The 13,709-nt window shown below is 44.4% G+C and overlaps 1 protein-coding gene across 1 annotated transcript in view; it reads left to right on the top strand.

The window, feature by feature from the left end:
* The first annotated feature begins 5,731 nt into the window (after positions 1–5,731).
* clip2 (CAP-GLY domain containing linker protein 2) overlaps positions 5,732–13,709 on the top strand; it is a 142,199-nt gene continuing 134,221 nt past the window's right edge. Inside the window, exons 1-2 of the mRNA XM_068008033.1 lie at positions 5,732–6,302; positions 6,479–6,690. Of these exons, the coding sequence (XP_067864134.1) occupies positions 6,588–6,690 (103 nt within the window). The 5' untranslated portion in view covers positions 5,732–6,302; positions 6,479–6,587. The remainder of the gene's footprint in view (positions 6,303–6,478; positions 6,691–13,709) is intronic.

The following is a 13,709-nucleotide window of genomic DNA, read 5'->3' as shown; positions in this document are numbered from 1 at the left end:
AAAGGCACTCCAAAGATTGTACCTTATTTACCTTTTTGCTATTCCTGGTCTCATGTGCTCTGCTCTCCTATGTCCTCTTCTATTGCCTGGCCTGGTGCACTTTTTCTTCCACACAAGGCCACAAAAATGCCAAAAAGAACCATAGCCTAGGATGAAGAACCTTGCAGGTCACATTCAACCACATATTGCACACCTTCGCCTTATAGTGTATAGGACCTCAATTAAAATGAAGTGCAGGAGGTGATGGCTGTAGGGAAAATTTGTCTGACTGAAATGACCTTCATGCCTCTGTGAAGTGGTTTAACTGGAAAGATACTGCTCAAGACAGATCAGCTAGAAAAGACTATGGACAGGTTCTAACGCGCACTATGCAAGTGGCACCAGTGAGTAGTCCTCTTCTCCAAAACCTGAACAATTGTCTCATCCTTACTTCTGGCTAGAAGTCCAAACTTTGTGGATGAGCTGAGATTTGCATTGTCCATGTACAATATTGCACCATGAAGGTCTATGAAAGACTGTTTCAACTCAGAAGAAAGTCCAGGCACTTTTCAAACAGTGTCAAATATGTTCTAAAAAGGATATTGTATTGCCTTGTGGACTGTTTCTATCTTATTATTTTTAACTACTGTACTATTAGTATCTTTCTATGCCTCCCTCCCAATTTGAGGCAGGTGCTTCCAAAGTCACTGACCCATACTCCAGAAACTATACCGTGGTGCAGCGTGGGCAGAGTTCTGCAGGAACAGGATCCCGCTCGTTTTCTGTTCCCACTTGTCCCGATTTTTGCTGATAGAATGGGTAGACGGGAGCAGAAAATCAACCCAGTTGTTGGTTTAAAACTTTGAATCCTGGTTTTTAATAAGGAACAACAACAATAACAACTTGCATTTGCATAGCACCTTTAATGTAATAAAACACCCCAGGGCATTTCACAGGACCATTATCAAACAAAATTTGACAGTGAGCCACATAAGGAGATATTAGGACAGGTGACCAAAAGCTTGGTCAAAGAGGTAGGTTTTAAGGAGCGTCTTAAAGGTAAAGAGGTTTAGGAAGGGAATTCCAGAGCGTACGGCCTAGGCAGCTGAAGGCACGGCCACCAATGGTGGAGCGATTAAAATCAGGGGTGCACAAGAGGCCAGAATTGGAGGAGCTCAGCGATCTCAGAGGATTCTTGGGCTGGAGAAGGTTACAGAGATAGCGAGGGCCTAAGCCAAGGACGGATTTGATAACAAGGATGAGAATTTTATAATCGAGGCGATGTCAGATGTAATTTCTGTTGAATTTTAAAAGCGTGTGGTTATTTTGGGGACTTGGAAAGTCTATTACCTAACAGACATTATGTGAAATTAGGCGCTGTGGGCCATCAGCAGCAGCAGAATTGTATTCCAGCACAATCTGAAACCTCATGGCCCGGCATATCCATCACTCTACCATTACCAACAAGCCAGGGGATCAACCCTGGTTCAATGAGGAGTGTAGAAGAGCATGCCAGGAACAGCACAGGCGTACCTAAAAATGAGGTGCCAACCTGGTGAAGCTACAACTCAGGACTACATGCATGCTAAACAGCGGAAGCAACATGCTATAGACAGAGCTAAGCGATTCCACAACCAACGGATCAGATCAGTCGTGAATGGTGGTGGACAATTAAACAACTAACGGGAGGAGGGGGCTCTGTAAACATCCCCATCCTCAATGATGGCAGAGTCCAGCACGTGAATGCAAAAGACAAGGCTGAAGCGTTTGCAACCATCTTCAGCCAGAAGTGCCTAGTAGGTGATCCATCTCAGCCTCCTCCCGATATCCCCACCATCACAGAAGCCAGTCTTCAGCCAATTCGATTCACTCCACGTGATATCAAGAAACGGCTGAGTGCACTGGATACAACAAAGGCTATGGGCCCCGACAACATCCCGGCTGTAGTGCTGAAGGCTTGTGCTCCAGAACTAGCCGCGCCTCTAGCCAAACTGTTCCAGTACAGCTACAACACTGGCATCTACCCGACAATGTGGAAAATTGCCCAGGTATGTCCTGTTCACAAAAAGCAGGACAAATCCAATCCAGCCAATTACCGCCCCATCAGCCTACTCTCAATCATCAGCAAAATGATGGAAGGTGTCGTCGACAGTGCTATCAAGCGGCACTTACTCACCAATAACCTGCTCACCGATGCTCAGTTTGGGTTCCGCCAGGACCACTCAGCTCCAGACTTCATTACAGCCTTGGTCCAAAAATGGACAAAACAGCTGAATTCCAGAGGTGAGGTGAGAGTGACATGCCCGCATGCAGCAAGACCTGGACAACATCCAGGCTTGGGCTGATAAGTGGCAAGTAACATTCGCCCCAGACAAGTGCCAGGCAATGACCATCTCCAATAAGAGAGAGTCAAACTACCTCCCCTTGACATTCAACGGCATTACCATCGCCGAATCCCCACCATCAACATCCTGGGGGTCACCATTGACCAGAAACTTAACTGGACCAGCCACATAAATACTGTGGCTACAAGAGCAGGTCAGAGGCTGGGTATTCTGCGGCGAGTGACTCACCTCCTGACTCCCCAAAGCCTTAAAGCCTTTCCACCATCTACAAGGCACAAGTCAGGAGTGTGATGGAATATTCTCCACTTGCCTGGATGAGTGCAGCTCCAACAACACTCAAGAAGCTCGACACCATCCAGGACAAAGCAGCCCGCTTGATTGGCACCCTATCCACCACTCTAAACATTCACACCCTTCACCATCGGCGCACCGTGGCTGCAGGGTGTATCATCTACAGGATGCACTGCAGCAACTCGCCAAGGCCTCTTCGATAGCACCTCCCAAACCCGCGACCGCTGCCATCTAGAAGGACAAGGGCAGCAGGCACATGGGAACAACACCACCTGTACGTTCCCCTCCAAGTCACACACCATCCCATCTTGGAAATATATCGCCGTTCCTTCATTGTCGCTGGGTCAAAATCCTGGAATTCCCTACCTAACTGCACTGTGGGAGAACCTTCACCACACGGACTGCAGCGGTACAAGAAGGCGGCTCACCACCACCTTCTCAAGGGCAATTAGGGATGGGCAATAAATGCCGGCCTTGCCAGCGACGCCCACACCCCATGAGTGAATTTTTAAAAATGGTATAAACAATGCCATTGAACTGTAATCCATTTCTTCACATCTTTTTAAGGTATGTTATTGTTGCTTATTATTACAAAGACCAATCCCATAGATTGTGGTTATAGGCCTTCTTCAGAGATGCTGGCATTTTTCTGCATGCATTTCCAGTCATACTTTTCTGAAATCTAGAGGAGCCAGCATCAGCTCCTCATTGAATCATTCTTTATAGAAGTACCAAAGCTTTAGAGCGTAATTCTCCCCAATCCACCTTTTTAGATATCCAGTTCCTCCACCCCAGATGCACTGTCTCCTCTCCCAGACATGGAATGACCTGGACACTGCGTAACTTTGCAGCCATGCTCAATGCTGCTTTTTCTTTGAACTGGGCGGAACAGATCTGGAGGGTATTGGATTCAGAACAAATTATAATGATGTTGTACAGATCAATGGGGAGGCCAGTTCTGCAGTGTGGAGTGCAGGTTTGGTTGCCCTATCTCAACAAAAATATAGATGCATTAGGAACGGTGAATACAAGAGTAGCCAGGGTGACTCGAGCCCATAGAGGGCTAAGTTATGAAGAAAGACTGAACTTATTTTGGCTGGAGCAAAGAAGACTGAGGGAGGACATGATACCGGTCTTCAAAATAAAAGATATAGGCTAACGTGTTGTAAGAAAGCTATTTAACTTGTATAATAAACATATGATTAAAGGGCATAAGTACAGAATTCAAAAGCCTCAAGCAAAGTTAGAACTTAGTCAAAAACCATTCATTCCCGTAGAATAGTGAATAGTCATTTCGGATCAGTGACAGCTTAAAAGGGGGCTGGATCAATATCTGTTGAGAGGGAGGATTGAGGGTTATAGAGATATTAATAACACTGAGGGTTATAGAGGTATTAATAACACTGAGGGTTATAGAGATATTAATAACACTGAGAGTTTTAGAGATATGAATAACACTGAATGTTAAAGAGATATTAATAACACTGAGGGTTATAGTGATATTAATAACACTGAGGGTTATAGAGATATTAATAACACTGAGAGTTTTAGAGGTATGAATAACACTGAATGTTAAAGAGATATTAATAACACAGAGGGTTATAGTGATCTTAATAACACTGAGGGTTATAGAGATATTAATAACACTGAGGGTTATAGAGATATTAATAACACTGAGGGTTTTTGAAATATTAATAACACTGAGGGTTATAGAGATATTAATAACACTGAATGTTAAAGAGATATTAATAACACTGAGGGTTATAGAGATCTTAATAACACTGAGGGTTATAGAGATCTTAATAACACAGGGTTTTAGAGATATTAATAAAACTGAGGGTTATAGAGATATTAATAACATTGAAGGTTATAGAGATATTAATAACACTGAGGGTTTTCGAAATATTAATAACACTGAGGGTTATAGAGATATTAATAATACTGAGGGTTATAGTGATATTAATAACACTGAGGGTTTTAGAGATATTAATAACACTGAGGGTTATAGAGATATTAATAACACTGAGGGTTATAGTGATATTAATAACACTGAGGGTTATAGAGGTATTAATAACACTGAGGGTTATAGTGATATTAATAACACTGAGGGTTATAGAGGTATTAACACTGTAGGTTATAGTGATATTAAAAGTAGAGGGTTACAGAGATATTAATAACAACGCTGGATTATTTTCCCCCAGGCGAGGTAGGGAGGGAATTTAGGTTTATATTTTGTCTTTTGTCTTCCGGCACAAAGCTTCAATGCGACAGGAGCACGTTATGGTTATCAGGAATTGTACCAGCAATAAAGGGCCTGTGTGCAATAGATTTGGTCAGTCTCAATGTCATTGCTAATGGGTGCCAGGCCTCAGCACTAAAGTACCTATAATTCAGCACTAACTGGCAGTTAGCACTTTGTGGGCCCCCTGGGAACTGAGTTGAGACTGGACAAACTCATCTCACCCAGGACCATGTGGCCAGCTGAGGGAGGAGACTCTCAGACCATAAGCCTGGACTGCATTTGATCCTAAAGCCCCGAAGGGAACAGCCATTGTTCTAATCCGCTGTGCCACCCAGTCTCCTCTGCTGCTGCGCTAGTACTGAAATACTCGATACGGTTGTATGAGTGCCAGCAGCCCTCCAGTATCTCATTCAAAATGACAGCTCTTCACGTGCGAACTCAGTGAGTGTTGGCAGATATTCTACCGTGGAAGGCATCACAGCTGAGCCTAACATTATTCTCACCCAATGTCACGACTCTTACACTTTCCAGCAGGGGTCACTGGATTGTGATCAGGACCTCGAAGCTGCCTGATTTCCTCGCTCCCCATCCTGGGGATGTAGAGGTCAATTGAACATCAAGTTTTAGAATAATCATTTAAAAAAAGAATGATTTTGTTTTTAAAAGTATTTATTGTTCTTTGTGAGTGATTAAAACATCAGAGTTACACAGTGCTGCTGTGAAAACTACACGATTTAACTGTTTCCTCAGCACGACATGCTTTATGTGCAGCAGAATTTTCTGAGGCAGATTGAGAGCAGCAACACTCTAACCAGATTCGAGCTTCCGCCTTTGTTTGACATTCATTTCCTGTCCCAGCTGCTTCCCCAATGAATAATCCATAAGCCAGGCTGGCGAAGAAACAACAGGCAGCTGGAAGAGGCAGCGCCCTCCCCCTATCACTTTCCTTTTGTTCATTTATTCAGCAGAGCTGGGAGTCAATCACAGCTTTTCAGTGCATTGCAAGCCCTCCCGTTTGAAGCACACTGGATCAGAAGGAGCCAGTCTCTTGTGCTGGTTGTCCAGAATTAAGGAAATTTCAGTCCCGGGGGCAGTGGAAGCTCATTAGGCCGTCGGTGGCTTCTGCTGCTTTGTATAATTGCTGGGGTTTTTTTGTTGTTGCAGAAGCCAGCATTGGACAGCTCCTGGATTCCGAGCCCTGAATGACTGGCAAACGTGCTGTGCTTCATTCCTCCAATCCTCACCGGAGCGAAGAGGACGCAAGTGTGTCTGTGCAGCTCCATGTGACTGGGTGCTGTCAGCTTTTCTCAGTTTTTCTGCATCCTACCCGAGCAGCCAAAGGGAGAGGCAGGAGAGCTGCGGCAGGACTACAGCCCAGGGGCGGGCGTCAGCGAGAGCACCGAGAATCAGTGTAACACAGGGAGCTGGATGAGAGGAAAGAGACGGTAAGGATGCTGCTGAAACTACAATAGCGATGAATAAGGGGCTCTCTCTTGAAGCTGAAGCAGCTCGTGTGTCGGAGATTGGGTGGGCTTCTGTCATCTCCTTCTGCCAGTCAAGAGAGTCGGGTTGATTAAGGCTGTGATGCAGATTTTTTTTCCCCTTTCTGTTTAACAATTAGGTCCTGTCAGGATGGGAGGAACGGCAAGCTGGAGAGATGTCTGAGCTAATCACCAGCCCTCCTAGAGAACGAGTATTGTCTACGAGAGAGAGACGTAGACGTTAGGGAAATGAGCCTGCTGAAACCAAGTGGGCTGAAAGCCCCAGGCCGGGTCAACAAGCATTCCAGTCCAGTGGGCCGAGGCTCTGCAGCAATAGCTGGGCCTAAAGAAGGTAAGAGAACAGACAGCGAGCGTGTTCAATGAGGAACCATTGCCCTGTTTGATAGAATGGATATTATCAGCAGCTCGTTTTTCAGATTAATACAGTGATTGTGTTTTTTTTTCCTGAGATAAGAGCTACGTGAGGCGTTTTCACACAAATTCTTTGTTCGCTGCTTTTCCCTTCACACCTGTCTAAAGGGATGACATCAGATCTCACATCTGCAAATGCACAATTCACATAGAGCGCGAATGTGTGAGGGAAAATTAAACAGTGATGGAATCGCATCTGTCACTTGAGCATCCCAAGCAACTGTTAAGATTAATTTACTTGTCCTACTATATGTGGCTCGGTGTCAAATGTTGTTTGATAACGCTCCTGTGAAGCGCCTTGGGACCTTTTACTACATTAAAGACACTATATAAATGCAAGTTGTTTTCAACTGAACAGTGTTGTAGTCTTCAACTTAAACACTCTGGGACAATTTTGCAATTTCCAAATCAATTTTTTTTTAAGTTCCTTTGAGAATGTGATGAAAACTGTCCTTACCCATTCCTTTCTTCCTACCCCCAACATTGACTGGATCACATTGAGTGACAGTCAGGCTTTATTCAGTGAGGTTCAGGTGATTTTAAAGATCGCCTTATTCGCTCCTTTCCCCCGATATTAGGAATCTGCATCAGACCTAATTGCGATACACAAAATTAGCAGAATGATACGGGCTAGGCAGGAAAAATGCATTTATTGTTCCTGTGAGACTGACCTGGGGCATTTATTGTCCTGGTGAGACAGATCTGGGGCATTTATTGTCCTGGTGAGACTGACCTGGGGCATTTATTGTTCTTGTGAGACTGACCTGGGGCATTTATTGTTCTTGTGACACTGACCTGGGGCATTTATTGTCCTGGTGAGACTGACCTGGGGCATTTATTGTCCTGGTGAGACTGACCTGGGGCATTTATTGTTCTTGTGACACAGACTTGGGGCATTTATTGTCCTTGTGACACTGACCTGGGGCATTTATTGTTCTTGTGAGACTGATCTGGGGCATTTATTGTTCTTGTGAGACTGACCTGGGGCATTTATTGTCCTTGTGAGACAATCTATTTGCTGACTGCAAGGGTTAATATCAGATCTACCTTAATTCAGAAACAAGAAAGAATGTGGATCATTTAACCAATTCCTGTCTGCTGGTGTCTGGCATAGCTCAGTACAGCCAATCATTCTCCCTGCATTAAATATACAGTCTGCTGCCAATAGTCCAGTCATTTTGTGAATTAAAAAAATGTATTACCCAATAATTTGAGATAAGCAATGTAAATAATAGCACACAGTGGGAATTTAGTGCTCACAACAATTTGAGTTAGCTGATATTTTTAATTAAGAGAACTCTATAATTTTAGTGAAATGAAGACAAAACTGATTAATAATAATCTGTATTTAAAACTAGAAAATATCAATTCAGGTTCATGTGTGTATTCTGCTATTCAACTAGCCATATTAGGAACTATTGAAAAGTCAATGTTAGGTGGGTCAGAAAGGCCCTCAGCCAGACCCTCCAACTAGTCCCATAGCCAATCTGCTCACCAGGCAGCCTGCCCAGCCAGTCCACTGTCTGTGACCTCAGCCAGAATCCCAGCCAGTCAGTTCTTTCACAGCCTCTCAAATAGCCAGCCCTATGGTTAGTCCCTTAGCTCATGTCATTCAAGAGATCACAAGCATGGCTGAGGTGAGAAATTAAAGATTCACACTGGTAAAGTAGGAGGAAGTTTTCCCAAGTTGGGGCAGAACAGAAGGGGCTTTACTCTATGACTTCCAATCCCATGTCTGCCTCTCCCACCACTTCTTGTTCAAACCCCTAGAATCAGGTCTTCATTTTGCCCATAATCACCAACGCTGTCCTGTTTAACTATCTCTCCTTGTCCTTTCCACAACGTTCAACACAACCAGCCACTCCATCTTCCTCCACTGCTACTCCTTGGTGGTCCACCTCCATGACACTGCCCTCTCCTGGTTCCATTCCTCCTTGTTCAATGCCGTCAGTTTACCTCCTCCACTAGTTTGTCCTCCCATTGCCCACAGTCACCTCCTGTGTGCCCCAAGGCATCATACTTTGCTCCTTCCCAGTCTCTAGCTATATGCTGCCAGTCAGCAACATCATCTGCATTCATGTGATTTGTTTCCTTATGTACACCAATGACACACAGCTCTACCAGCTGGTCTGTACCCCTGATTTCACTAGGTCCGACTGATATCAAGTTCTGGATGACTCGGAACGTTTTGCAGATCACCAAGACTGAAATTATCTTGTTCAGCTCTTGCAAGAAACCTCAAGTCTCAGGCCCCATCTTCCTCCTCAGATGCTCCGTCACGCTGAACCTGCAGTTGTGCAACGTCCTGAGATGAGCTTCAAAGCCCACATCCTATCCATCACCAGGGTTGTTTACCTCCACCTCTGGAATATTGCATGTCCACCTTCAGACTCGCCTTCATCACCTCAAGACTCGACTTTTCCAACGCTCTCCCGAGCAGCTTCCCCAAGTCCACCCTATACATACTCCAACTCATCCAGAAATCTGCAGCTTGTATCCATCCCACACTGATACCCTGTCATCCCTCACCATCCACCCTCGTCAACTACCACTGATGCCCTGTCCCCAGAGGATCCACTTTAAAATCTTGCTCTTCGCCAGCAAAGCTCTCATTTACTTTGATTTACCCCATCTCTATGACCTTCTTCAGCCAAACATCTCAGTTTTGAACCTGTGCTTATCTGGCCTGGAGTGCAACACTGGCACCATCTTGCTCCACACTTTATCTTGATACATGAAAGTTCTTCTCCACCTCCTAAAAAGCCCTGAATTTGCATTTAGGTGCCAGTTGTGGCTCAGTTGGGAGCACTGTCACCTCTGAGTCAGAAGGTTGTGGATTCAAGTCCCACTCCAGGAACTTGAGTACAAAGTCCAGACGGGTACTCCAGCACAGTACTGAGGGAGTGTTGCACTGTCGGAAGTGCCATCTTTCAGATGAGATGTTAAACTGAGGCCCCATCTGCCCTCTCAGGTGGATATAAAACATCCCTCGACACTTATCATAGAAGAGCAGGGGAGTTCTCCCTTGGTGTCCTGGCCAATATTTATCCCTCAATCACCATCACTTAAAAACAGATTATCTGGTCCTTTATCACATTGCTGTTTGTGGGACCTCACTGTGCGCAAATCGGCAGCTGCATTTCCTACATTGCAACAGTGGCTACACTTCAAAAAAGTACTTCATTGGCTGTGAAGCGCTTTGGGACATCCTGAAGTTGTGAAAGACGTGATATAAATGCAAGTCTTTCTCCTTTCTATTTTATAAGTGTGGCTCAAGCTGACAATCATTTGATACCAATAGAAAACTGTTTCCTTGGATTTGCGGCATCATACTGATGGAGAGAAAGTCTTTAACGTCCTTTTTCTATTAAGGGGATAAAGTGTATGAAGCAAATTAAACAATGATCCCCTCGCTCGTATTGGTAAGGTTTAACTGGTCAGGAGTTAATGGCTCCCCAATGTCCATCTAAACTCAGGCTGCCACCGTCCCTGCCTGGGCATGTCTGCACAATGTTGAGTTGTTTGTGTGTGCATGGTGTGGCTCTCAACGACTCAGAGCAAACCAGAGAGTCCATTGTCTCTAAATTGAAGTGTGTGTGGCCTGCTTCATTCAGCACATGCTTCAACCTACTGTGTGGTGTATGTCTACCAGTACGAGGGAGATTGGACATTGCACCGGTAAGTAATACATTGGTTTCTTTGTGCACATGGTATTGGTGTGAGGTTGAGTCTAATTGGTTGCTTAGCTGTGCAGGCTCCAGCTTTCACACTGTTGCCCAGCATCAAACTACCAACTCAGTAAAGTTTCACCAGAGAGAGCATGAGAATTGTAGAGCCATTTGCAGCTCTTTATGAGGACTTCCATGTTAAATTCCCCCTCCCTCCCCCCCACCTCCCTGCACCAATTATTCCCCCTTCCATTCTACAGAGAGTGACGTTTGCTGAGATATGATTTTAAGGATCTGCTACTTTGCCCAAGTTGCTACTCCTCACCTAATAGTATTTTTTTTTATATTCGTTCATGGGATGTGGGCGTCGCTGGCGAGGCCGGCATTTATTGCCCATCCCCAATTGCCCTTGAGAAGGTGATGGTGAGCCGCCTTCTTGAACCGCTGCAGTCCGTGTGGTGAAGGTTCTCCCACAGTGCTGTTAAGAAGGGAGTTCCAGGATTTTGACCCAGCGACGATGAAGGAACGGCGATATATTTCCAAGTCGGGATGGTGTGTGACTTGGAGGGGAACGTGCAGGTGGTGTTGTTCCCATGTGCCTGCTGCTCTTGTCCTCCTAGGTGGTAGAGGTCTCATGATGTTCTGATAGGGTTAGATAAAGTAGGGTGGGAGGAGGCTCGCATGGAGCAGAAACACCGGCATAGCCCTGTTGGGCCAAATGGTCAACTTCTGTGCTGTAAATTCTATGTAATTCTGTGTGCCCGCAGGCCATTAACCATGGGGGATATCACAGCTCTGTCTGCTCTCGTCTTTACCCAATGTCCACAAGTATACACTTTCCAGCATAGAAAGTTGAATAGACATTGGGAAGGGTACCTGGTTGATTTGATTTCCCCTTCCTAGCACAGCACCCCTGGGTCCTCTTGTACCCTACCCCACTATGGTCCAGATTTAGCTTTGAACAGCCACATTCTGCACAGTGTGACGCATTTACCCATTGATCTATCTACAGATAGTGACGCTTGCTGAGGTATGATTATAAGCTTGCTGGATCTATCGGGGGAGTTTTCATAACATTTTCAATGTGGTTCTGCTGAAGAAGCTATAGTAATGGGTTAGATTTTACTCAATAGTCATCCTGGTGCAGAGTTTCTTGTGACAAGAATGTGTATCATAGAATCGTAGAATGATACAGCACAGAAGGAGGCCATTTGGCCCATCGTGCCTGTACTAGTGACACGATCATGTATTTCAACAATCTGTTTGTACACAAAGAAAATAAATGTTTGACAGCACTGTATCATGAAGGTGGTAGCCCTTTTAAAGGACCCTAAGTGCAAGGCTCCCTGTGTAATAGAGTTCCTCATGATAAGACTCCTTCTTGAAAAGGGATCAGGACGATGAGACTCCCTTTTTAAAGGGGGTACAGATGGTAAAACACCCTCTTTAATTTTCCGTATTGGAATTGCCTATCTTTTTATTTGTGCCACTTTGGAGTGAAACCCGTTCCAACACGTTAGACTGTGGGGTGTTCCAATACCTTGAATTTAATCCAGATGAATCAGAGCCTCATTGTTTAATTGTAAATATTCATTTACAATTAATTCTAGTTTAAGATTGAACATGCAGCTGTACAGAATTACATTGTAATGGAGAACCAGTAAGTTTGTAACTAAACCAATCCGGACTAACAAAAAATACAGTATCTGTGCCCTCGGAGTTTAAATCTGTCATGTCAGAAATACTTGTGCCTGTACTAATATCACAGTACAGGTGCCTGGTGGGGAAATTTTTAAAAATGTGATCATCTGATAGATATTCACACTGTGACCGCAACAAAGAAAATGGGCTAAGGCCTCCATTAAAATGACAGAGAGACGAGTTTGATAGGAGCACACTAAGCATTCGAGAACATCACCAACAGTCATTTCCGCTACACTTGTTTCTTGACTCGTGTTCCAGGCTGTGTCTGAACCATTACATGTTTTTAAGTCTCAGAACGAATCACTGAACAGACGGCCCTCACCCATTCTGTGAGACAGTGAATCAAGTGAAAACAAATCTATCTTGTTCTCTTCTTTAAACGTTTATTATTCTCTGTGTTTTGTTTATCCCCAAATCAGTTCATAGACAACTAACAATACTTCCATAATACATCAATGGAGCTTTACTCACCCGCCACCAGAGCAAAAAGGTTGTTAAAAAATTGTATGAAATAGCAGAGTACAAAAAATTCTTCATTACAGTAACTGCCACAGGGAAGAATACTGACATAATCCTTATGGGTTACTCTAAAATGCCTCATAACTAGTCTACTGTACGACACAATGGAAAAGGACATCAGTGCTGAGGAATGGGAATCGAGCATCAAGCACACTCAGGTTGGATTTAGCATGACCCAAATACAGAGCAAAGCTCCCTCTACTCTATCTCAAATGGGTTAATGCCTGCAGAAAAATAACAGACCTGAGAATTTAGTACGAGTATATCAAGTGGTTGCATGTGAAGTTTGCCAATTGGACTGTCTACCCTTGTGAAACTTCACACAATAGTTTGGCAGTGGTTTTCATGAAATCTATATACACATTGACTGAAAAAGTGTATGCAAATATAGTTTAAGATCTATTTCTTTTACTGCACTTTTTTGCACATATCAACTTGAGGAATGTACATGCTAGGGAATGGAGCACTTTCCACTGTTACGTCCAAAGGCCGATTTTCTGAGTGTATGTTGCCAGTGGGAGCTTCGCCTGCCAGTTGCACATATTGGGGATTGGTCTTCCAGTGTCAGCATCAAGCACTGCCAGCTCAGGGACTGCTTGGGTCAGATACAGGGTTAAGCCCCTGAAGTCTGCTCAAACAATGCACCCTAGTCATAACCTCAGAAGATCATCCTCTACTTCATTAGTGCAATACTTTCCATTTGCCTAACTAGCCACCTTTGTGATCTATCTGAGAATCACTGACCATTCTGTTGTGTCTGAGTGAGACTGTTAATTTAGTACCAACTTGTGCTTAATTATAGGCAGCTTTCTGCTATGGGAACACATCTTCCAGAAACCTAAACTTATTTCATCCACGACTCCTACATGAGAAGCGCCTCCCATCTATCTGACCTGGGTTCCAACCCAGCTCTCACTGTGTGCTGACCAGTGGTTAAAGTGGGCTGGCACATTTCGAATGTTGTATTGGTTCTTGGTAGGGCAACAGAAGAATGAGAGCTGGCCGAGGAGTTCACTTTCTTAGCTCATGACATACACGCTGTGTGAAT

This window comes from Heptranchias perlo, chromosome 28 (genome assembly GCF_035084215.1).
Source record: "Heptranchias perlo isolate sHepPer1 chromosome 28, sHepPer1.hap1, whole genome shotgun sequence".
Taxonomy (NCBI): domain Eukaryota; kingdom Metazoa; phylum Chordata; class Chondrichthyes; order Hexanchiformes; family Hexanchidae; genus Heptranchias; species Heptranchias perlo.
This window is presented reverse-complemented; position numbering and strand designations above follow the sequence as displayed.